The sequence below is a fragment of the Spodoptera frugiperda genome, chromosome 1 (genome assembly GCF_023101765.2).
Source record: "Spodoptera frugiperda isolate SF20-4 chromosome 1, AGI-APGP_CSIRO_Sfru_2.0, whole genome shotgun sequence".
In the NCBI taxonomy this organism is placed as follows: domain Eukaryota; kingdom Metazoa; phylum Arthropoda; class Insecta; order Lepidoptera; family Noctuidae; genus Spodoptera; species Spodoptera frugiperda.
The window spans coordinates 11,728,853-11,755,681 of NC_064212.1; the positions used below are offsets into that span (position 1 = coordinate 11,728,853).

Below are 26,829 nucleotides of genomic sequence, written 5' to 3' on the forward strand. Positions count from 1 at the left end.
GCAACGAAAGATAATAAGGACAGACTTTGAACAGTACATAAGTATCTATTTACCTAGGTCCTATTATTTCTTCAACAAAATAGAAAATATCTATTCGTCAAAACACGTCCTATTATTTTTAAAAAGCACCAACTCTTTTACCATATTTTATTCTTGCATTTTGAATACAAAAGATGAAAGATTTTTAAAGGGAATTTAATTTTCTTTCGTAAGTCCACGAAAAAAGGATAAGAACCTTCTTATAGGATTTTGTAAATCTGGGATTTTAAATCCTTTTGTAAAGAGACAGTTTCAATAAACATTTTGTTAGTCTTTGATAGATAAATAATAAAAACAGTTACTTGGAAAAAAAAAATAGTTACTGCTTTTTTGAGGTGAATATCATCCAATGACGTCTCCCATCTTGGGCGAAGCGAGAGGGAGTGTCAGACTCTTACTGACTAAAAACTACCCCGTTCCTACTCCTGCTTTTCGAAGCGAAGCCCCGGTAAATCCGCTAGGTAGGATTTTATACTGGATAGAACAATTATTCACCAACTTAAAATAAATCTTTATATTAAGTAGTGATTTGGTCTGTATATTCCATTCGAGGAATTAACAAACGTTGTTCGTTTTAACAAACTACAAAAGTTTTATTATAAGTTTTGTGAGACATACTAAATTAATTATTATGCTATTGGCTTACTCAGGTAACTGTTTGACGAGGAACTTCACTAGTTCCAAGCCATGCTAGAGGCTCGCACCGCAATACACTACGTGGCGACTAACTGATTGATGAATAGGTATGAGCCTCTAGCATTGAATAAAATTAGTTGAGTTTCTCGTCAAACAGTTACGTGAGTAAGCTGATAACATAATAATTAAATTACATAAGTATCAAAATTTATTTATCAAAGATCTTAAAGTCCGTATATTAAAGACATCGTGGTTATTCAAAGTATAAAAGGCTTACCAAGTTTGCAGTCATCCTAAACCAACAGAGTCGTGTATCCGGGTGGAATGTTTGGTGACTTGAAAGTATATGTATGTATCTACTTAAATTTTAATGTGCTATAGATACTTAATATTGCGAAGAAGATCTGTTTGAGTTTCTTATAATGATATGAGAATAATTCGTCTCATTGTGTTGCTATCATAGAAGCTTAAATTTTCGCAGTATCAATTAAAATAATGTAAAAAGAACACATGTGAAGATTGTTGGCTCAGTTGAACAGCTAAGTCAGGTTGAGTTTTGTGAGTTTAAAATGTTTTTGATAGAACTGTAAAGTATGAGTTTCCGTCACCACGTGACACTGGCTGTATAGCCCGACCACACTGTATTGAAGACACAGTTGCCAATAAGAAGAAGAAAGAAAACAGATAGGCAACATGTTTTCGTATTTATAATAGGCACTAGTTGGAAATTAGTATTATATTTGAGCTCTAATTAAAATTATATTTACCTAAGGGCGGCCTTGTCGCATGCATCGGGCGTGTCGACGGCGGGCAAGTGCTCGGTGTCTAAGTCGAGTGAGTCGAGTTGTTCATCGGTGGGCGTGGGACAACTCTCCGCCTTACTGCGGCTTGAGGAGCGGCGCACGATTGTCAGGGCACCTTGTTCTGTTGACAAACGAAAATTGGATTAAAATGAAGTTTAATATATAATTATAAAAGTTGAATATAGCAATATTTTAATTTATCAAACTTTAAATCTAATGGTGCGGCCACATTACATGAGAAATGGTATGGACACATCATCGGATATCAATTTTGCAAACTAATTTATCCAGTTTTTCGAGATTACTACTTATTAAAACACTGCTATATTCAAGAAATAATTATAGAATATTTAGTCATCATTCCATAAACGACAGTTTAGAAAAATACCAGGCAACCACATTAATTTAAAATCATTTTCCACATGCAGATATATACAAGTTTCATCTAGGTACAGATAAATAAATACAAAATATTAAAAAAATCTTAAAAGAACATGCACATTCCGACGCATTCAACAGTGTGTAAGAAACGTGTATGTGTGTGTTGTGACCTTGGTCTCCATAAATATAATTTTCCGTACCTCTAAGGGTACGAGTACGAGTAGGTACGAGTTTGCTTTTCGTTAAAACAAATCGAAACGAGAACGCGTTCGGAGCCCTGGTAAAGTATACTCATACTAAAGGTACAGTGATGAAAATCATAATTTTGTAGGAATTTATCGAATTATTTTTCTTTCCATGTTTTAGCGCCTACGAAAGAAGAGGGCTAGTTTTAAGAGAAAATAATAAAAACTTTCTGTTGTTAAATTTGAAAGAATTTATTAGTGAGAAATTATTACCTTTGGGGTGCTTTAGGGTCGTATTTATAAAGCCCTCAAGAATATCCATTGACCAAAATGAAACCCGTAGACGTAGATTTTAGTTTTAGTTTCTAGTATCACTACCACCATGCAAATCAAAGTAAAAATTCCTAAACTTGCACAAAATCACCACTGCCAATAAAGTTTATTTGCGCCCGCCATATTTTTTTGCATTCAGTATTTGAATCCCGAACATGGATTCCACAGATGATATAGGTTTATTTACTTTTCGGACTTCAAACGGCACGTGTGATTTTAAATTCAGAACGCGAATTTATTTGTCACCAGTATTTATGCATGCGTATTTTTTTAATATTTCAACAGAATTCTCCACTCGGATTTTGGTTAACGAATTCATAAACATTTTAACATGCATTTTATGAGTAAAGCATTTTCCCGGGGCGATTAGTTAGAATGTTAGTAAAAATACTAATTTTGTTAGTTTGTTAGTTAGATAGATAGAAGAAAATTCTATTTTTGCCATCAAAATACTCACGATTTTCTATAAGACTTCCGTGTTGACCTGAGAAAAGAAAATGACAATATAAAATTCTAATTATCTCTTTTAAGAATAGCTAATTATAAACGTTACAGAGTATAAAGTAAAATGATTTTATTTTTAAATTCTCGGTATTTTCTCTTGGGTTTAATTAGATTTGCTGCGCTAAGAAAGTTTAGAGTCCTTTGAGAGTTGTGAAGCGGCATTTTGTGTCTCGTTTTAAGCTGAGCTTGTAAAATGATAAAGAAAATGCTTAGTTTGCTTTTCAAAGTAGAAAAACGGCATTTTTAAACTCATTTTATTATTTGCTATGATCTTTACTCTTCATTCTAGGCAAAACCATAGTTTCACTTAGGCCGTAAGTTTGTTTATAATTCAGTTATTTATGTTATAATTTAAAAAGAGAACTGGAAAATCTAGTACCAAGACATAGATTCCAAATCGTGCTTCTCTATTGTTTTAGGTCATCATAATCAATTAGTAATGTTTGTACGTGGTTTATGCCTGCTATGGCTAGAATTCATCGGATTATTCTGCCTCTATCGGCTAGCTCGGTAATATTTCGCCTGCATTGGCGGATTGAACTGGCATTACCATTAGCTTATTGAATATGTACTGTGAATATTATGTAGTACTGTAGGTTACAGTGGGAGAGCCATGCTTCGGCACGAATCAGCCGGCTCGACCCACAGCCTCACAGAAAACCGACGTGAAATAACGTGTTTCTGTGTACCGGTAAATGGTAAGGTTACCGGAATCCCCTTCTTAATCTTCCCAATCTACGATTGCCCAACAACTCTTAAATTCCTAACCCCCAAAAGGCCGGCAACGCACTTGTACCGCCTCTGGTGTTTCGGGTGTCCATAGACGGCGGCGATGGCTTACACTACTTGTACCAAATGCGTTGCCGGTCTTTTAAACAGAAATACGCCCTTTTCTTGAGCATTTATGATTTCTTTTCTTGTTTATATAAAAATTAAAAAATAATCCTTCAGCTAGGATAAGATTAGGAAAGTAATTTCGTTCTAAATCTTTAGTAAAACAAATCTTTGTCCTAGAAGCCTATTGTCAAATTATATTTTGCTCGGATTTACGATTTTGCTTAAATGTTTACTTACTTTTTATCTTTTGTTAATCACGGCTGGAAGTCGTTTCGTGGAATCGTTTATAGAAACTTGAAATTCGAAATTTAAAAACAGACGAACGTTGATAGATGTTTGTTTCTTTAAAAAAATCCTTTTTTAAACAAATCATTATTCTCCCGCGTTACTAAGCATCGTGGTAGCTTATTATCAACCTTATTTTTATTGGATTGGTTGAGAGCAGTTATACGGCTGAATTTATTAAAACTAGAGTGTTTTAATCGGAAGAATTGTTAACTTTTGGTTGATGATAATCAAGTCGCTAACTGTTTGTAATTTTTTTAAGAATCGTATGTGTACCTATTTAAAAAAATGTTATCGAAGTTTAAATAACACCGAAACACATTTATTTTATTTAGTTTAAAATTACTATTATTTATTGATGCCAAAAACATCCTATCCCACCTACACAAAACTTAATATTATGAATATCACGTTCAGAAATAATAGATTGGTACACAGATAACATTTTCCGATTTATTCATTCATTCGGAGCATAAAGTAGCCAAGATGTTATCACAGACTGTCCGTCGAGTTGTTGACGCGCCCGTTGCTATGGCAACCGGCGGGAACCAGAATTGCATCGCTGGCGGTAGACAAATTGAAATTGTAATTTGATTGCGAAATGCTTCTGCAGTTTGTAATATTTTCCAAGATTTGAAAGCAATGACTTGGTATATTCGGAATGAAGAGGGATATTTTTAGAATGTAAGTATATAAAAATTTACGTTTGTCGTTTTAAGATAGTAAGAAATTGCAATTTTATAAATTCTAACTAAAATTGCAAACTCTTTACCTAATGACATTGATATAATTAGGCAGTCGACGTATCATGATATTCCACAATACATGAAATACAGAAACTATTGTATTCCGTGCCACAATATACGTTACAATCATTGTTTATGTCTTGTAAATATTTGTTCTGTATTCACTTGGGTCTCAACAACGACCCTTTAAGAAACATTATGGTCCTACAATATACATACATTCTGCTAATCAAACCAATCTATACAACCTCAATATATTACACTTATTAATAAACCCACCAAGACTATAAATATTCCACCGCACACTATATAGGACCGCTTCCTCAGTCTATCAAAAGAAAATACGCAATCTTGCTAACAAATAAGTTATTTGTATGAACGAGAAATATGAAGGTAACTTGTATGATGAACGAATTCTTTTGCCACGTAAAATATTTCATATGGTAACACTGACTTATGTTTATTGGCTGCGTAAGAATATAAAAGTTTTCACATAATGCAACACTTAGTACTTGAAAAAGATTCTGAAACTCTTTCGTTCGTGAACTCTTGAAGGTTTGAAATGAAATACGAGTAGATGCAGTGAAGTAGACACTGTTGTTAGGAATTTTATCATAATAAGATGGGAATCATAGTAGGTACTACTTATATTTGAGTAGTGATAAGCGCCACTGCTGCAAAGGGAAATACGTCTTTTTTAAGGACGGAAAATCATCCAATAACTTTTCCCGGGTACGAGAGACCCCGGTAACCTGTTATGTTGTCCGCGGCGAGCTACTGGGCCCCATCTGTGGTGGTCTGGATCTTTGAAAATGGGGCCGTGAGCTTTATACTTCGGCCTTTTGATTTTTTAAATTTATTGCAATAGATTCGCTGCTTATTATTATCATGGGACTCATAGGAAGATTCCATTGATTTAGGGAATTATGTAAAACACATAAAGTTATATTATAAACATGATACAGCAAAACTATTTTCATGAAACAGTTAAACAAGACGACAAGAAATCATGGTACTATTACTAGACGAGACCAAAGTGGAAACGGCTTTAAATCTTCAGTAAAGAAAATTGACCGAACTTTTCCATTTCCCACCTTCGTTTTTTAAGGCTTTATGTAATAAATTACTTCCCAAAACGCGGGCATTTTGACAGCAAGCTTACCTTTCACGTCTGGGCAGTAAACCGGTCGTTAAAATGGTTTGTTTTGAGTGCTAAGCTTTTAACAACTCCCGTTTATGTCGAAACGAGACGTATACGAATCAGAGCCGGTAAAATTTTCATGGATCTATCTGTGTTCTGGTTTTTATGTTACCGGTAACTTTTGCTTGTTAAAAGAAATGGTTGCAAAATTTACGGAAAATAAAAAAAAATACCGGTTCGGAAATTTTGAGCGTGAAATAATTGCTTTCGGGTTTTTGGTGATGTTTCACCTTTTTTTGAAAGTGTTGTATCTTTATTGAGACATTGTAGTGAGTTTTTAATATTATAATAAAAAAATTTCAAGCGTTGGATTTTTAATAATCTTCATTTCAAAATGTTTAATATCGTCGTTCGGATTTTCACGCTCAGTTAAAAAAGTATTTTCATTTTTCGTTTTTATTTACCTTGTCTACATTACAACAGGTAAGATAAACCGTAGTTCTAAGAATTCTAAAAAAATAAATAGTTTGAAATAAACTAACAAGATAAAACATTTTGGAGTTTACATAGTATTTCTTTTAAATTTTACCTTTGAGAACAAGCTTAATAATATTCTGTTTTTACTATGAGTTTTATATATTTTTGATACGCAAAACAAATTCACTGGATAAGTCACTGACCTCTAAGAAATAAAAAGGACATCGTAAATGTCTTTTGAAAATGTTTTATTTTTATTTATTGTAGAGGATCCTGTAGGTCCATAGGCTTAAGGATAGTGGTTCCTTAATTTAGATTTATGTAGATCGTGACTGAAAATACTGCTAGGTACTACGTATACTACATATCTATACATATGTTCATGAAAAAATGATAATCTTTTCCTTCACTATGTAAAAAGAGGATGAGGAGAGAGATTTTGGCCTTAGGAGATATATTCAGGAAGTAAGATGGGTAAGATAGTTTATAGAAGAAGATAGAAGTGTGCTTTCAGTAGAGTTCTTCTAAAAAGTAAGAGATTTCATAATTACAATACCAACTAAAATAACAATTCTAAAACTACATTAAAAAAAACCGACTTCAAACTTTGCGTTTTGCGTAAAACACGAGTTAAAGTGTGAAACTTAATTCTTTAAGTCGCTAATATTACATAAAACCTTCTCCAGATTCTGAAAAATACTATGCTGAAAACCGCATCCAAATCGGTTCAAGCAAACGCGAGGTAATCACGCAAATACATACAGGTCAAAATAAAACCTCCTTTCTTTTGAAATCGGTTAAAGAGAGGGAAAATCAAAACCACATTGATACATCAGATAAAAAAATGCTTTTTCTCAAGAAAAGTAAAAAATAAAAACAGTGTAAGAGAATAATAATAATTAGTTTCAGGAAAACATTTATACAAACCCATGCAACACAACACCAAGAAGAAGAGTTTTGATTTCAAAAACGTATTTCATCGAATTAATTGAAGGTAGAAAGAGAAAGAATATGTAGAGGAAAACACAACACATAAAAAAGAATTAAAACCAATGTGAAAAAAGATATGAAAAATACACACACACATAGAGAGGTTTATAATGTGATTAAAATAAAAAAGAAATGCTCATCAGTGATGAAGATAAAAAATAATGATGCTGTCCGTCATGAGTTTAATGAAAAATATTTTTCGAATAGTGTTTTTACCTAAACTATAATAACAGCGTATAATGTGTAGGTGTCTACTTGACTTGATATTTTGCCTGATATGAATAGTTTTCAAGTAATTCGAATAATAAGTAAAGAATACTGAAATATTTCCCCATTCCATTGAATTTTCGTGTCCAATCATCATTTCTTAGCTGTGAACGAAAAACTGGCTGACTGGTAATGATATTTATATTTTTTTTAAATGTTCCCCCAAACTTGTATTTTCTTCTATGTCTTAGGTGGGTTTACAAACATGTAAGTTACACACAGCCGGTTGCCCAGCCACCAAGTCACATAATGATGATGATCAATTTCCCTTATCTTACTACAGCTTTTGCATAAATAACACATTCGAATGTAGAACAATGAATTAGTAGTAAACATCTTTGTAGCCTGTGTTAATTGCGAGTCCGAATTGTAGCCAAGTGTGGCATTAAAATACAATGAACATTTCCTACGTCGATATAGACACTAGAATCGTGTACTTGTGTAGAACATCATGAAATTGTTTCAACTAAAACGTACTGTGAATTTAGATGTTCACATTTAAATGGTGTTCAGGCTTGTTCAGTTTGCTTGTACATTATAATATTTAGGCGGACTAGCTGTTAGTTTTCGTGTTTTACAGACTTTAGTGGTTATGATAAAATGTGACGTTTTACGTAGCAAATAAAGTTAGAAATGAATTGACTTTTGAAAATAGATTAATATATAATATAATAAGGTTACTATAAATTCATAATCCTATCTATTAAGAAGAGGACTGTAGACTTAATCACATTAAAACTAGTCGTTTCAAATTAGTTGCGAATAGTATTTTAATAGTCTTCACAAAGTTCTGCGCAATAATCTGAAGAAATATAATCCTTAGTGACATTTAACGACAAGAGGGGAAATTGTAAGCAGTTTAGGTTTGCAAAGTTCTAAAACTACATTGTAAGGGAACTATTTGTGCATAGGTTATTTTGTAAACTATCAAGGTAAGTAGTAAGGGAGCTACATAGTATGTGTAAGGTAACCTAAGGATCAAATTTTGGCTAGTGGCTTTAGTCCCGAAAACAAAATCCTATTAAATCTATAAAAAGGAGTATAAAACTGAAAAAGGGGAAATATGACCAATGTTACTTACATTTTGATGTATCTTAAAAGTTTCCTTGATATTAATTTTAAACGTTCACCAAATCTGTACCCTTGGTACGAGTTTGTTCGAACGAGAGCGCGTTCCTGCCTCTGAATGGTTGATTTATTCGCACCGGCCAATCAGAGTGCCGAACGCCTTCTAAAGCAAACTCGTATTAAGGATTGTGTGTACTTTTTAACGCAAGTGTTAAAGCCACAAAGGAGTTCATTTTATATTCTAAAAATCAAAATCTAATCTAAAAAATAATTCTTCTAAGCGTTTTGGATGTCCATTCCATTTTATTTTTATAATACATTCAAATATGTATGTAATATTGGCCAATGTATAGACTGTAGGAGGAATAGTAATCATCGTATAAATGACGCAAGCGTGAAGTGTTGGATGCGCGGGAGTCGAAAAACAAACGACGACAGACGAAAGGTAACGTGCACGATATGTGGCAGCTGTGGCGATAGATAATTAACATCTTAGACATTGATACCGTTGAGGAAAAGTATATCAATTCTTACTAAGAAATTGTGAAAAAACAGGATGTTTTGGTTCGAAATTTTCCTTCTAATTAATTAAAAACTATCGATAGCTTTTCAATCAGTTTCTCGGTTTTACGCTACATTTGGTAAACATGGTTATGCTCAAAGGAAAACATGTTCTACATTTCAGTCAACATCTGAATTTAAATTGGAAAATCTCTGAACTTTCACGAAAAGTTTTATTTTGAAACCTGCGCTGCCGAGTTGGCGTTTTCCTCAAAACTCGTTCGGTTTTTACGTTATAATTAAGGCATGTGTTTTGTACTGTACTATGTGTGCAAACATATACAACAACTGTCCATATTATCAGTATATATGTACTTTATAAAAGTTTTAATTTGTTAATACCTAAGTCAAAGTCTGTTTACGATAATTTGTAAATTCAATTGTCTGTTTTTCTTTTATTATAAGACAAGATGTAGGTCCTATTGCCACAACTGCCACATTTGTAAAACCGTGCTTACTAGGAGGGGTGCCGTTGCGGGGCGCGGGTGGTGGCGGGGGGCGGGGTGGTGCCTCCTCCCGTGGAGCACTCGCGCCTCCCGGAGGACTCGCCACTGCAACATGAACCAACAGATTATGAACAAGAACATGATATATGAGTGATAGTTTCTACTGCATAGAAGGTGATGAAGTAGGTACTGGAGTATGAAGTAATTTTAAAAGAATTGGCTGGACTGCTGGAATAATTTTTAGGAGTAAAATGGAAATTACTTTAGAGGTGATATGAAGATAAAAAAGTGTGGTTAATGTTTACTGATATCTGCGATTGTTAGCATTATGTAGCTTCAAACGATCGATATTGATGATTATGTAGCATTACTAAAATTTTAAATTTAAATTCGTCCAACGAAATACCATATTTAACAACGACAAATTGTCAAATCACCCAACCAGTATTTTGATGTTATGTGTGTTTGTTTTTATTCATAGCAGTTTGTTTCCTAAACGTATTACGTGGTCTCTGAAGCCCGAAATGTGATTTCCTATGACGAGTTTTTCGATAGTAGGTAATTTGCTCAGTTACAATAAATAAAGTCTGAAACTGTTGCGTTTGTTGTTCTTATTTCCTTGAATGTACAATCCTTTGGATTATATGATTTAAAATAATGTTTACCAACATTCTCGATACCGGTATTGGAACACGATATTTTCGTGGAGACATTATAAATTAATTATTATGTTATAGGCTTACACACAATTTTCCAGAAAAAAGAATAGGTGTAAGATAAAAATTAGTCATCTACCTTCTTAAGGACTGGGTTAAGTAGTATGACTCTGGGTACGGCAGTTTTTTATGGAATAGGTGGCAAACGTTAAGTTATACTGAAGTATTAAGTATTATACATTTTCAATCACACAGGTTTGTTTGACATGAGCTTTCTGCATAATTGGAGGTGTGTACTGAGCGGAGTTATGCAAAGTTGCAAATTCACTGAGCGAGCGATGTGTTCAGTAACATGTAGCACAACGTGATACAGCAACGTTGCAAAATGATCCTGTAACATTGTACGTAGCAAATCTGATACATACATAGATGTATAAGTACCTAATATTAATTTATACAGCATTTTGCTATAGATGTATGTACGTTGTAAATGTATCTAACTTAGTACTTAATTGTAATCTAAATTATAATCGGATTTCGTCAGGTTTAGAGCATAAGGGAACTGAGAGTGCACCTGTGTTTGTGCACATACATCTTATGCACCGTAATATCTAAAGCGTAGTGGATTAGTCTAAGTTAGACAGACCGGCCATCGCGATCGAAATCGAGATAGGAGATTTATTATTATACCTAGCTAATATAGAATTTTATATAATTTGCCTTTAAAAGTTACATTTCGAATACGACACAGAGGCAAGCTTTCTACACAAAAAAAACAGAAAATATTACGTAGTTATCAGAGTGTTCAGCTGAATTTTACGTAAAACATATTTATTTTTCCAATTTTTAGTTTCACTGAAGTAAAAACCATTTGGATTTACCATTTTCCGTACATTAACAAGTTATACTTCAATATAAAGGATTATCCAAAAATCGGGAATATCAAAGCTACGTACGAAAATAGTTTTTCAATTTTATTTAAGACGAAAATGAGGATAAAACCGGTTTACACTGCTTCAATGAAACGATGTAAATTGAATTTGTATTTTTTTTTCGATAATGTATTTGAATACATATTTTTTTTCTGTTTTTGTTTTATTTTTCTGAATGGCCAAGTTTTTACAATCAACAATCTGCTTCTTCTTAACTGTAAATTAAAACTTATCATCTTTTTCTGAAAGTCTAAATTAAAATTCATTGATATTCGATTCAACAATACTTCAGCTATAATTGTAAAAAATATACGCAATTAGCGTTATTTTTCTATTTCCCTTATTATCCTAGAAATATTAATTCAGAAAAACATTAATTAAGTCCATTCTAAATCATAAAGCTTTGTAAACAGATTCCAGCTACCATTTTGTTTCTCGTATTGGCGTTCCTATTCCATACGTGCTTTCGAATCTTTCGTAATAATTAATACACGGAATTGGTGGCAAATCATGCCGATTATCTAGTATAAGTTGGTCTCTTAACACAAGTAGAAGTGGTATGATTGAAGGTCTATCTATGTTGGAGTGGTGTTGTTTGATTTTCTACTCTGTCACAGACACATTGAAGAGAGCATTCTGTGTTTGTAGGTTTTGGATGCTAGTAACTTTGTTTGCAGTCAAACTTAACGAGAATTCAATCTCTTTGATGGCTGTATTGCTCAGTTGACTCCGTTTTGGTTAGGTAGTCGTCTGTTATGAAATTGCCTTCGGTTTCATATACCTACGTATTTTTAAAGTAACTTTGCTCCAAATTTCTTTGTATTGCCTGTTTTAAATTGAGATGCGGTAACAATTTGTGATTGAATAAACGTGTACAGCTAAGTACGTTTAAGTTTTTATAAAATTTTGTGTAAGTGGCCAAACATACACATATTCGTAAGAATACGTACTGTTAAAAGTTATAGATATTTGACGACTAAAGACTAAAGTAAACTTTAAATATTTTTTACTCTAAAAAGAAACCAACTAAAACCATTACTTTATGTGCTAACAACGGAAACTTTGTTGCATAAAACTGTGAAATAAATTTTCAATTTCTTCCTTCCAATGCTATCCAATATTTGTTCGACGACAGATTTCTTCGTGTGGAAACTTAGAAAGTCTTATTATTTTAACCGTATGAGTTTCAAAGAATACTTTCATTCGTAGCTCGGATGATCTTTGTTTCATGAGTATTATTTTGATGAGATTTCTTTCTTTAAAATATGATATCATAAAAATACTGTGGAAAAACTGAGGTATTTACTCAATTATATAACAATTAATATACACACAAAAACAACATACCGGTGAATTGAGATCCTCCGTATTTTTGGGAAATAGGTTAAAACCTAAACAGAATTTAGTCAAAACAATAAAAAATATACGATAATTTTAAAAATATTGTCACAACTTATCTACTTATAAATTTTACGTAATTTTTACCACTATGATATAAAAGTAATTGTAGCGACACATTGACAAGTGACAAGTGACAGAAGTCGCACATAGACCATCGACGAGCAAATCAACGGATGACGTCATAAATCCTACATCGCATATATGAAGTTTACATGCCAATTAACATGGATAGAAAATCCCAACGAACAACAGCGGGTAGGAAGCCCGCCAGACACGATCACCTCGCCTGGTCGGAGGATCCTCCTTTTCTTAGGGAACTTTACTCTCTGTTTCCTAAATAATAGTGGTAGAATTGTTATAATTTATGATGTTTAGCGTTTTCAAAATTGACTTAGACTACGAACAGGTACCTACCTACGTCGTATTGTTGTCATTATTTTGAACGGCACAATACGAATACATACATCTAAGTATTTACCTTGTAACTACCTCTGTGTGTTCTCTGGTGGCATATGAGCACATTTGTCACATTCACCATGATTTTTAATTTAAAATTCCGTTAAAATCCTCACAAAGACTAATTAAAAATGAAATGTGTCTACACATTGAGAGTAAAATAAAAAACACATTATATAATTTCATAGAAATCTGAAGAGTTTGTATGCTTAACGAAATCATAAACCCAAGTTTCGTAGAAATATTATGCAGTGAGCGAATCATTTATTGTTTTATTCAACATCATTTTGCTGAATCCATTACTCATGAATTAAAATGATCAATACTGCTCATAAAAGCTTATTACTTCAGTCAAAAATTGAAGCCTTTACTTCTGCAAATATTACCTAAAATATTAACTGTAAATTCATATTTTATAAAGTAAAATACTGACATATTAATGTATGATATTAATATTTAACGTAAGACTTTATTTGCTCGAAATATTTGCCCAAAACTGGGCGGAACTTTTCTGTTTTTCAGTATGTACACGGCTACATATCAAGTGAGGACAAACCAGTATAAACTGACCGTCAAATGTGCGGAAAGATCATACAAAACAAGACCATGATAAACTGGTTTGTATTGCTCGACGTGTAGCCATTGAACATCAATATTGTGAATGAAATTGGTTTTGTGGACATTCTGGAACAGTTTAAACCGCATCCCTTTTGTTGTGTGTTACTCACGAAATGAATACAGCTCAATAATATGATGTTTACCTGAAACAAAGAAGCACAATGCATAAGTAAAACAATAAAATTGAAAATGTTACAGTCTATTTCAGTATGTCGTTTCGTTTGTTACAAAATTCCGGCTTTTGTTGCCCATTTCTGTGTTAGCTGTTTCGATTTTGTGACGGTACCTTAACAAAGTTGTGACAATAAAATTAGTACCTGATCCGTATTAAATGTTGATGGTGGGAGTTTCATTTGTAACACTGGAATTTTGTTGTGTGTTCTATTTATTTATTTATTGGACAATGTACATACATAGAGGCAATATATACTACTAGTACAGTACACGCCCCTGTCAGGGCGTAGCAATTTATCTAGTAAGTAAATAATGGTCCAAAAGTAAAATATAGTCCGGAACCTATATGGTTGGGAACCTCTGATTTATATCTACAGTAGGCATTTGAACTCTATTTGGCTATATATCAATGACTATTTTGATAGAATGCCTTCAATTATTTAGCACCGGGTAAAATATATCTTCTCATTATTTATAACACTTTTTTTTGATGGGACAATCCCGCCATAACCTCCCAAAATTGCAACTCCTGTAAGCCAGGATCTACAGTAGATACAACCATGAAAACACCAGAACACGAAGTCCCAAAGACATGAATAACAGTCTTGGATCCCGCAACGAAATAAAAAAGAAAATATTATTAGAGGAGAGAAGAAAAAGAACATCTTTAAAAATACGAATACAACTAGCAAAGAAATAATTCTAAAGATATTATTAGAGGAGAAGAAAAAGAACTTCATAAAAATTACTAATTATAACTAACTCCATTACTAAACTCACACATCTGTATCTTTGTTGTATACAAAACATTTCTTTTTACCCCGTTCAATATTCAACACCTCAACCGCCAATACAAATGTTTCACAAGATAAATTATTTACGTTGATCAAATGATAATAACACGAGCTATCCTGGGGCTTATGGCGGACAAAATAATATCGCACTCGTATAGCAATTAGGACGGCGAGTAGAGCATTAGTTTCACTGGGATTATTTATACGTCGACATGTTTGTATTGGATTGTGGGTTTATTTGTATTTGTATTAAAGCTTAGTATTTGTTATTTTGATTTTGTGGTACTGTTATATTGCGAATTGAACTGTTGTTGTGGTCTTGTATTGACGGTAATGATTGTTGCATATCTTCGTAATCGGAATAACATAATTATTTTATTGGGTTCAGTGTGGGACATTATAATCATTCCTACAATGTAAAAGTATCAAGGTAACAGTAGCCCTAGTACGAGTTTGCTTTACGTTGAACGAGATAGAAACGGCGCTCTGATTGGCCGGCTCGAATAAACCAACCAATCAGAATGCTTAGCAGGCCCTCATTTCGATTACTTAAAACGTAAAGCAAACTCGTACTAAAGATACAGACATAAAGTTTCCTATAAAACACCTATGCCTACAATTTCGGTTCAAATGAGATCTGAATCATGGCATATTACAGGCTTTATAAAAGTACAAAGCAAACAAGGTCGAAAATCGAACGTACCTACATAATCAATCCTTTTACTTTTGCTTAATGAAGGAACAAATTTTTCTCTTACACAGGCATAAAAAGGTTAAACAAAAAGAAGCTCTAAATTCTCATTTGATTTATTTAACGTTCAAGGTTGTTAATCAACGTGGAGTTGAACAAGACTGTGGTAGTCACGTGCTAAGAAAGTAAGCGGTATGTTCAAAGTTCACCGTCTTAGTACATTTCACGACAAAAGTAGATTATCGAATTGAATTTTGTGTAACCACCAAATTGCTACGTGGACGCGAACTTATTGAAAGAAATGTGAGTCTGGTTGTGGCGACACTCTGACAAGTGACAAGAAGTGACAGATGACAGAAGTCGCACATAGACTATCGACGATCAAATCAACGGATGACGTCACAAATATCCTGCATCGCACATATGAAGTTTACATGCGAAATAACACGGATATAAAATCCCAACCAACAACAGTTGGGCAGAAAGCCCGCCAGGCTGAACACCTCGCCTGGTCGGAGGATCCTCCTTTTCTTAGGGAACTTTACTCTCCGTTCCCTAAATGGTAAACAAATATTGAAAAACCTTTGATACGGAAATTGAGAGTACTGTGAAGTTCGGAGTTGCATCTAATATTTGCTAATTATCTTTCTTATAATGATAACAGAAGTAATAATTCTGATCAGTCAACTAGCAAAAATCTGCAAGCGTACCTTTTTTTTAGATGGGAAAATCATAAAATTACTTCTCCCGCCTTGGCCGAGGCGAAAGGGAGTGGGTTAGGAGTCTTACTAACTAAAAACTACCCCGTTACTATACCAGCTTTTGGAGCCAGAGCCCCGGTAACCCACTAGATAGTCTGCAGATCTGGGCGCAAGCGTACCTTATCTTCTGAATTGCCAAATAGTGAAAGACGTACTTAAAAATAACACTATTTGTTAATAACATGTAAAGATCTACTTACTGTTTCTTATTTTAAAGATCTCGATCGTCTTAAATCAATATTTCTTAAAATTACTTGTTAATATTAACTTTTTGCTACCGAATGTACTCGCGTGTTACATGTACACCACGGTAGGTAAACTAAGCTAACTGCTAAATAAACTAGAAGCGGTACAACACACCTATTTACCAGAGCTACGTTCCAACGTATACCAGCTAATAAGCAGCTGTTGTAATGAAGGAACAAGCCTTTATATTTTGAGTCGATATTAATTAATTACACAATAAATCGATAATTAATTAAGTAATCGAATGGTTTTAATCGAGACTGTGAGCTCCTTCCGTGTTCAAAAAATATTCAACCGATTTCATCACATACTGTATAAAATCGCATTTCAATTCTCTCAAAAGAGTAACACACTTTTCCAATTATATTAAAAGGTAAAAAAGAAACTAGCTTTCGATACGGAACAAAAAAACCTAGGAAACAAAATACCCATATTTTTTAAAGGCCACATAAATAGGACCCTAGTGTAGATGTACTAAATTGGTAGGAACAAAAAGAACAAGTACAAAACATGGTTTTAAATAAGTCCGGATAGAAAACCAAATCCTAGTTTACGTGGCGGGGACACGATTGCTCTGCCACAATAAAAATGCCAATAAAAGGCTAGTACTGCGCCCAAGTTATAGCAGAGGAGATCTGTTAAATTTTAAGTGTCTCACTGGGTAATGAACTAATTTATTTGGAACAGAAGTTTTAACTATGGATTAGTATTACTTTTGGAACGGACTTTATTATAAAAATGAATTAATGTGTCTCCATAAATTATGCTATAATAGCTTCTGCCCGCAGTTTTGATCGCATTCCCATGAGATAGAAAGTGTGTTATTTCAGACCATCATTTTATTAAAACTACTACCCGCGGCTTCGTTCGCGTTTCCGTGAGATAAAATGTGGCCTGATACTGAAGGCTCAGTTCGACTGAATGACGAATTCCTTGACGTTCTGATTTGTTAGTTCATTAGAACCGCAGCAAAAACGTATTAAGGGTACCTACTGTTCCGAACTTCATCCCAATCCATTCATTTCAAACCTTGAATTCAATTCAAGGTTTTAACGTGATTGAGTAACAAACATATACACAAACTCTTCAGATTTGATACCCAAGTCAGCTAAACTTTTTTTTTAATTCGACCGAAGTAAACCTTTTCGAAAAATGTGATTAAGAAATATTTCTCTCACTAACTACAATATTACATATTAAAAACTAATTTCCTTTAAAGCGCTTAGCAATAAGATTACAGACAAATCGCTCACAGTTCATAGCATAATCCTAATATTCCTTGGTTCTCAGTTTGCGAGCCGTTCCCTTGAGTTTTGCACCGAGCTTTACGAGTAGGAGCCAGAGCGTTATACCAACAAGATTTACGTTAGCGGCAAACCCAAGATGCCTTCCAAGGGCTTACACTTCAAAACATTTGTATTATTTCTTATAAAACCTTGTACTTCTGCAGTTTGTACTTTATTGTGGATCTTAGTTTTATAACTTTTACTACAGAGATTTGATTGTAAAATATTTTAATGTTCTTTGGGGGAATTTAAAGTTGTATTGTTCTAGTAGAATTAGAAAATCTTTTAGGTACCTGTGTCTTGTAGTTTTTGGTTCTGATTTGTGAAATTTGATCCAATTTTTCTAAACTTTTTAGGTTTTGTAAAGACAGTCATTTAAATAAATTAATTCATCTAGTATCTGGCTTTCCAGATGCATATTATATATTATTTTCGTAGCACAACCTACATAGCACTTATTTTTTTAAATAACATTATTACTTATTTGCTCCACAAAATAAACCGTAATTTTCCCCTCATTTATTTTTCACCTCATGATAGACAGAACCCATAAATCACCATCCACTAACATACTCCATTGACTTTCATTTACCCACATACGCGCCATATATCAATATTTTCTTGACCTACTTTAAAAACTATCGTTGTACAACCCCTTATTTTCCGAGAACAAGGAAGTGTGGTCGTGGTTATCAGATCCCGATAGAAAGATGGAGGCCGTATCAGGTTATAAAAGTGCGAGCTGGCCCCTCATAAATTTATCCTGGCTTGTTATCGACGTAGCTCGCCGTTCACTGAGGTGATAATGCCGAGAACTGATTGATGGCTGCTTTTTTTACAAGCTGTCGTTGGCTTGTTTTGCTGCTCTTGTGTTAAAGGGTCGTTTGTTTATTTTTGTTTGAGAAAAAGTAAAAATATATTTGAGGATCCTGAGTACCTAAGTTTAAATATTATGTCCTGTGTTTGCAAGACTTTTTTAACGTACCTTTTTAAAAATACATTTTCATACACGCCTACATTGAGTACTCGTCAACAAATACTTTTATAAACATAAAAGAAACAATGTTTTATGTACTCACAGTCTTACACCCACATAAGATGAAGGATCAACTTGTCAAAAACAATTCTATTTATAGTCAGTAGCAGACCATTCCAAAAATCTCCCAAAAAGGGTTTGACCTGAATATTTTTGTTTAATCTAAAAAAAAGACACAGGTTTAGCCGCCATTTTGTTCCATTAACGCCTCAATTTGTTCTTTCTATTCTCTTTACGCCTCCCTGAGATAAAACTCACTAAATCTCCACCTACATAATTCAGGCACTATTAGCTCTTTCTACGAAAAAAGGTAGAATTTGCTGTACGAAGAAATATATTGCTATTTTCCAAACAATAAATATTCATTTTATAAGTCATTGACGTACTTTATGTGTACGAATATTTACATACTAACTTTCAAGCAAGCAAGCAACGTCACGCCTTTTATCCCCGAAGGGGTAGGCAGAGGTGCACATTACGGCACGTAATGCCGCTATACAATGTACACCCACTTTTCACCAATTGTTTTATAAGTCCCATGTAATAGGGGGTGAGCCTATTGCCATATACCGGACACAATTCCAGACTCCGTGCTACTACTGAGAAATTTTCGAAAAACCGAATAAAACCCAGTAATACTTTGCCCGACACGGGAATCGAACCCGAGACCCCTTGCCCGGCAGTCGCAATTGCGACCACTCGACCAACGAGGCAGTCAAACATTTTGAATCGAATGCAAGGTGAGTATGTGAATCTTCCAACTTTGAAACATGTCTCTGTATATATAAAATGACCATGTTATACAATCCCTAATACCTTTAAAACAGCTAAACACTCTCATCTATCATCATCATATCTCAATACTGCGTTTCGAAATTGCAGAACTCCACTAAATACCCACACAAGAGAAGCAACTAAATAAGTGGATTAGACGTTGCCATGGCAACAGCGCTGTTTACGTAGCCATGCAACACTCGCCTCTAAAGACAAACATTGAATAATTAATGCTCTCATAGAGTATTGATGTATCTCCCAAGATGGAGTGATTAGAGGTTATTCGGAAATGTACCTTAATGGTGCTTAAGTGCGATTGCGATTTGTATAATCTTAGAGAAGTTTAAGTATTGATTTAAAATGTTTAACTAATTATCTCATAGAACGTTTAAGTCGTTCTTATCTTCATCTTCTATCCATGCAACGTCACGCCTTTTATTGCCGAAGGGGTAGGCAGAGGTGCACATTACGGCACGTTATGCTGATATATAACTTTTCTCCACTTGTGTTATAAGTCCCATGTAATAGGGGGTGAGCCTATTGTCATATACTGGGCACGATTCCAGACTCCGTGTTACTACTAAGAAATTTTCGAAATACCGAAAAAAGCCCACTAATACTTTCTCCGTCCCTGGAATCAAACTCGGGATCCCTTGTCGCAGTCGCATTTCCGACCACTCGACCAATGAGGCAGTCCACTTCTGCTCTCTTTCACACATATAAATAAATAAGTTAGCAATTTTATATACAAACGATCCTCAAAACCAATGATCCAATTTCCTTACTGTATCTGTAACCTTCACCTATATAAAAGGACAAACACTATAAATGTGTCTATTGTGTCTATAGGCGTTCAGTTACAGCGCGCCAACCATTACCGGCTAATCACCTTTGATGTGCAATGTGTCATTGATCACATTGATAATGGACGCCAATTACTAAGGAAATGTATAGTGTGTAGTGTTAGAGGACTTTGATTATGTATAATATACGATGGTTTTTGTTTTAAGGTACTTGAGAATTAATTGATTTACTTAGGTTTTAGACATTACTTTTGTGTTCTGTCTTACACAAATAGCATTAAATGGTAGTATTTTTTTAAACGTTGCCCCACATTAGGATTTTCTTCTGTGTCGTGGGTGCGTTTACAAACATACAAGTTCACATGCACATGACACCCAGACCCGAAACAACAATTTGTGGATCACACAAAGAGTTGCTCCGTGCGGGAATCGAACCCGCTACTCGTTGCGCGGCAGCCAGTTGCCCAGCCACCGCACGAACCGTGCAGTCGTAAAAAATGTACATGTAACTTATACTCAATACTCATATTTTAATTGTTCGACTATCGTTTAAATCATGAAGCAAGTTAAAGATATTAAAGTTCTAAACCATAAATACAATTTCTTAAATTCAAGAAACTGTCTTTATTCGGATGGATGCAAACACAGTTTTAATGAATCTGCAAAAACGATTCAATCTTCTCAACAAAAGAGTAAAAACTTTGACTGAAATGAACTTGTAACGCAGTTTGGAACTACTCTCAATTTCGGGACCCCAAAGTTTTGTAATAAAAAACTATCGAACTGCAAGTCACTCCTACTTAAACTTTCGTTCGAAAGATACATAAAACGTGAACTCGTAGATGTCATATAGATTTTTTTTTATAGTAAACGAGTAGACGGATCACCTGATGGTAAGAAATCACCGCGTTCCATGGACACCCGAAACACCAGAGGCATTACAAGTGCGTTGCTGGACTTTTAGATTTTTTTTTGAGGGGTAAAATCATCCAATGTCTTCTCCCACCTTGGACCTTTTGGGGTTAGGAATTTAAGTGTTGTTGGGGGACAATCGAGAATTGAGAAGATTGGGAACCCCTTCACAATCTTTTCTCTTGGCTAATTGGGCCTCCGGTAACCTCACTCACATAAGGAATCACAACGCAAGCGTTGTTTCATGTCGGTTATCTGTGAGGTCGTGGTATCACTCCGGTCACTCTAGCATAGTAATAGGAGTTGTCAATGGATACCCTTGAATGGTGCCCCACAAACCTTCAAGAGTGGATCAAACGTAAGTAATATTACAACATGAAACCGGACAACGTTGTAAACTCGATAGTTTTCCTGAAATTAAAAACCTTTTTGACTCATTATAGAGCACAGTTCTTGCTTTCAGTACTTACCTTCAAGTTTTCAGCTTTAATGACCAAGTTTCATATTACTTCTGATAAAGTCGGTGCAAGTGAAATTTATTATTTTATGAAAATATATCTTGGATGTAGTTTTTATTCGAAAAGAGCTGTCTCAGAAAGTTTTGTACATTTCGTAGATACGTTCTTTGGAATTAATTAATTGACAGGAAAATTGATTTTTAAGTGATGTGCAACGTGACAATGGTGCCTGCTTTCTAGACATTTGATACCCCGTTGACCTAACTACAGTAAAATATATTATTATGTATATCTACGAATAACCAATTAATTAGAAATCTCCCATATACTTACGCTACTATTTATACGTAATGAGATGTCGTTCACATAATAGGTAGTCAATACCCAATCACTTTCTAACCAGCGAATCGAACGCGTACCATTGTAGTGAAATCCATTAAGATATTAAATGCACATGGCACATGACGTCACGACCCGAGTCTAACATTCAATTAGCCTTTGATAGATTATATCATCATGTAGAACATGTCATCAATCTACAAATGAGGTTGTATCCAGTTCAGAACAGGTTCTGTATATGACACAGAACATGGAATCCTACTAATATTATATATACGGAAGTTTGTATACATATTTGTTTGTCACTCTTTCACGTCAAAACGGCTGGAGGAATCGAGATGATATTTGGAACAGGAATATATTATGGTCTTGAATAACAACTAGCCCACTTTTATATGGGAACGTGGGTGAAGCTACTGGTAGAAGCTTGTCATACATAATAATAAGTACATAGATAACGTTTCGAAAACTCTAATAATACTTTTTCTACCAAACTCTATATCAAATTCAAGAGAAATAAAGTTTATCACTATTTTTACATTCATTATCAGCAATAAAGAAGACCAATAGTGGCCTTGAGAAATAATAGATTGGCTCTCATTGAAAAAAACAAAAGCCAACAAAATCCTAGGATCCATTTTATCAATAGATCGGATTCAGGGCACTAAGTTTTAATATAATTACCTAGAGTAGAAAAACCATTTACACATACTCAACGGCAATTTTTATACCGCCCTAATATTTTAAAGTCTTTATTTTAAAAATATTTACAGGAGCAAACAGCTAAATACTTCTTTTTATTCATTTAGAATTGTATCTTCTGTCACCTACAACACCCACGGAAGCGATGCGGCAGGCTATTCTTAGCTGGAAAGCGAGTAATAAAAATAAACTTTATTGGCTGACATTAAGGTTGGAAGTCTTGGTAGACGACGATGGTACTTGTGTACGTTTATTGCGAACAAACCGCAATACATTGGATGCTTCCTACGTACTGCTTGAACAATATAAGATAATATCCGCTTGTGCTATTTCTATTACGAATGAAGGCGCTATAATGTGTTTATGTGGGCTTGATAAGCGTGACAGAGAAGGCTGTTGATCATGGTGACTTTTCATGCATGTAATCAGAAAGGGGTTATAACTTCAAGAAGAGTTTCAGTTTGTTTCTATAAATGGTAACACGTTAAAGTCTCATAAAATTCAATTTATGAGTTTGTGATTTTTTTCTTTTTCTTCTTATGTAGTTTCAACGATCTGTAGAGTTCTGCTATCTTCTATGAGATTAGCAGAAAATATAGTATCTTGTAATAATGGTAAATGGTCAATCTTCTCTTATTTCTTCTTTTCGGGCTGTAGAAATCATGGTGTTCCAAAAAACGTAGAAGTTCTTTACTTAAAAAAGCTTTCCTACAAAAAAAAATAAAAATAAAAAGGAATTGTTCTGAACTTATCAAGACGACATGTGTCAGCAAACGTCTATTTGTGTACAATCGAGCACACAAATGTTGACATCGAAAATACAATCGATTATAGAACGTTTTAATCAATTAAATGGAAGGCAACGTGTGTTGTTTTAGCCAACAACTTGAGACATGTAATAACAAAAGTGTTTTGTGAACTGTAAAAGTAGGTAAACGTTAATTTAGTTGTTTATTTTGTAAAGTTGTTTATGGTGGGATAGGAAGTCACCCAAGTCATTTCACACCCTGTCTGTATACTAAATTTCATCAAAATTCGTTCAGTAGTTTTAGCGTGGTTGACGCACAAATATACAAACATCCACACAAACAAACTTTCCAATTTATAATCTGATGCGGTCTGATGCAATTGAGATGACGTTGAATTCTTCTATTTATAAACTTGAGGTTTAAAATAAAAATATATAATTTAAGGGACTATTATAAATGTTGCTTTGTACATTTATACGATACTAGCTTCCGCATAAATAGGTGATTCCCGTTTATTTCTGTTTTTAACGTAATTTTATGATAAGTAAAAATATTGGAATTTCAAAAATAATACGATCTAACTCTGACTTTATCCAAAGTGTTTTAAAATGACTTAAAGTAGGTGTACACTTTTTAGCGCTTCAAGAGGATTATTTTGTTTTAAATCGACACTATTGAATTTTTGACCATTCAAAGTAATAATTACGTATTCAATTTCTAATTTAGTTCGTGTTAAAAGTTATGTTAAGTCTATAGAAATTTAAAACAGATCGTTAAAATAATTTGAAATTCAAGAATTAATTATAAATTGTTGAATTGAAATGAATAAAGTAATAAGATATCTTGAGCTATCAAAGTAAGGATTCAATTAATTTTGCAGAAAGTAAATTAGAACATGGAAGCTCTAGAACAATATTACTTTTAAATCGAAATGAGTTTGATTACTATAAACTGAACCCATGGATTCGCCTCCGTATTTCTTATTTTCCAAACTACTACTACTCTATGTGTGTACTGAGACATTATTTGCACTTAAATGTTGTTCTTGTGTACTTAAGAAATATTAAGCCTCGTTTAAATTCGAAGCAAAATATTAAAATATTATATTTGTTCACAAATAAATACCTACATAATCTTAATTAAGCTTTAATAAATGAAACAAAACGTACAGGTTTCTGACCTCTTAAATATTGTACCAGAGTCTAAGTAAGGGATTAGATCCCAAAAAGAAAATAATAAAAGAACATACAATACATTTCTCGTTTACTTTAATATCATTTTATAAAAACGCGCACGACTTAATGAAAAATCCTTAGACAGTACTTTTGTGCGCGACAGTACGGCGCGCCCTCTCGTAAGTGATGTGACGATATTATGGGGAGTGTCTGCGATATTACAGCGTTACAGGCCATTCGTTTTTCTACACGACTGTACCCTGCTAAGCTGGCGTTGTGGTTGTAATCGCTATATTTATGAAAATGGCGACAGTTTGCTTCTTTTATGATGCGTTGATAGAAACTTTGTGCTATTATTGAAGTTTGATTGTTTTTTGTGAGAGTGGATAAAGTAGGATTATTATTAGGTTGTTGACTTGTTTTAGTGTGTTTGTTTTTTCATGCGTTTTATTATGTAAAGAGACTTTCTACGATTGTTCAAGAAAGGTTGAGATCGGATTTAATAAAGTGTTTTTGAATTTCAAATCTCATATTAGAACTAAAAAGTAGGAATTTAAACTTCTGCGGATTGCCTAGCGGGTTATCGGAGCTCCGACTCGAAAAGCAGAAGTAGGAACGGAATGATTTTTACTCAGTAAGAGTCTGACACCCCCTCTTGACTCGCCCGATGCGGCAGAAGTAATAGGATGATTTCCTCTGCTTTATAAAAAAGCAAGAACAGGCATATCTTTGTCAGCAACCTAACACAAATAGCGAAAAGTGGTTACACTAAAACTCGGCTTAACAGAATGCCGTGTCCAGAAATCACCATAAAAATATAACTCAATTTCATGAAACCAAATCATACAAAAAGATTCACACTAACAGTATTATTGCATACGTATAACTAATCTAATTCATCTGGCTTTAACTTAGTACTACAAATTGGACCCGTCGACCCACTTTGCCAGGTTTAATTGCACCGTCTAAACTCATTACGAGACTCTTACCTGTGTTTGTAGGTGTCTGGTTATAGAGGGTGGTTCGAGAAACTTTTATAGGGTGGTCTTCTTTTATTTGTTGACAGTTTGTAAGGGTTATGTGGGGCGTTTCAGTATCAATTAGTTTAGGGATCCTCTCCATCTTGTAATTTAACCTGTTGGGTGATCGCAGATCTACTCGAGCCACAATGTACTGTATTTACGTATATTTTCTATTGTGTTTTATATACCGGCAATGTGTGTGTTTGATAAAGGACAAATTTATTTATTTAATGTTCGTGCACGAAAACTAGTGTCACAAACGATGAATAAATATTTAATTTAAGTATCTACTATTTGTAAAGTCCTAAATGTAAGTCACGAAATAGTATAGTGTTACAAGTGAAAAAATTTTTTTCATTCTGTCATATCGTGTATGTCAACATAGATGGAGCCACTGGGGCTTTCTAAACTATCTAGGGACGAGGGTAGGTCACGTCAGCTGTCAAGTCATATGTGAGGTCGACGGTGACGACGTAATATTTACTTAGTCACGTTGAAAATAGAGGTTAGTTTGCTATAAAAAGGGTCAATAGGATCTAAGGACCCGTTTTATTCGAGGGATTTTTGAGGGACAAATTAGAGAAGGTAGTTGTGATCTTTTTAGTAGTACTTACTAACAGAGAATTGAAACCTAGGTTTGTGTGTATAGGACAAAATCCAAAATTTAACTTACTTTCTTTAGGTAAATTGCCATCAGTCAGATCTAACCGTTTGATGCAAAAACAGTATTACTAATCCCTGAAAAATACGTGTTTGTATCAATGCCGTCTTACCACCATACTCAGAGTTGTTTAATGCTTACTTAAGTCAGTCCTTAGCAATTGTTTTTGATACAAAATCGTTACTAGGGAATAAGTAAAAATTGTCTCTGCGTGCGGCATTTAGTATCACGTATTGTTCTTTTTAACCTACAACGACTTCTTCCTCATGCATATTGAATGCAACATGTGAATTTACATTTAAATACTATAGCTAGTGTACCTCATTATAAACAACTGCTTTTAGTTTAACAGAGCGGGAAATTGAAACAAAATACAGCTTTTTGTTTCAACATGGCGGGTCAACTGTCAGTTGTGAGGTGTGTTTTCATTGTCACGGCTAATGTCACAGTTGATGACCAAAGAGAACGCATAGTAGGCCAGTGC

General features: G+C 34.0%; 1 protein-coding gene across 23 annotated transcripts in view; it reads right to left on the reverse strand.

The window, feature by feature from the left end:
• Nucleotides 1-26,829, reverse strand: part of LOC118273360 (dual specificity calcium/calmodulin-dependent 3',5'-cyclic nucleotide phosphodiesterase 1) — a 531,383-nt gene that overhangs the window by 59,983 nt on the left and 444,571 nt on the right. For 12 of the 23 annotated variants that reach the window (XM_050693908.1, XM_050693916.1, XM_035590290.2 and 9 more), the window contains 3 exons: nucleotides 9,712-9,804; nucleotides 2,835-2,861; nucleotides 1,443-1,599 (listed from right to left, as the gene is read on the reverse strand). In XM_050693908.1, coding sequence (XP_050549865.1) covers nucleotides 1,443-1,599; nucleotides 2,835-2,861; nucleotides 9,712-9,804 — 277 coding nt within the window. The remainder of the gene's footprint in view (nucleotides 1-1,442; nucleotides 1,600-2,834; nucleotides 2,862-9,711; nucleotides 9,805-26,829) is intronic. The other 11 variants (XM_035590291.2, XM_035590277.2, XM_050693878.1 and 8 more) reach the window with 3 other exon arrangements.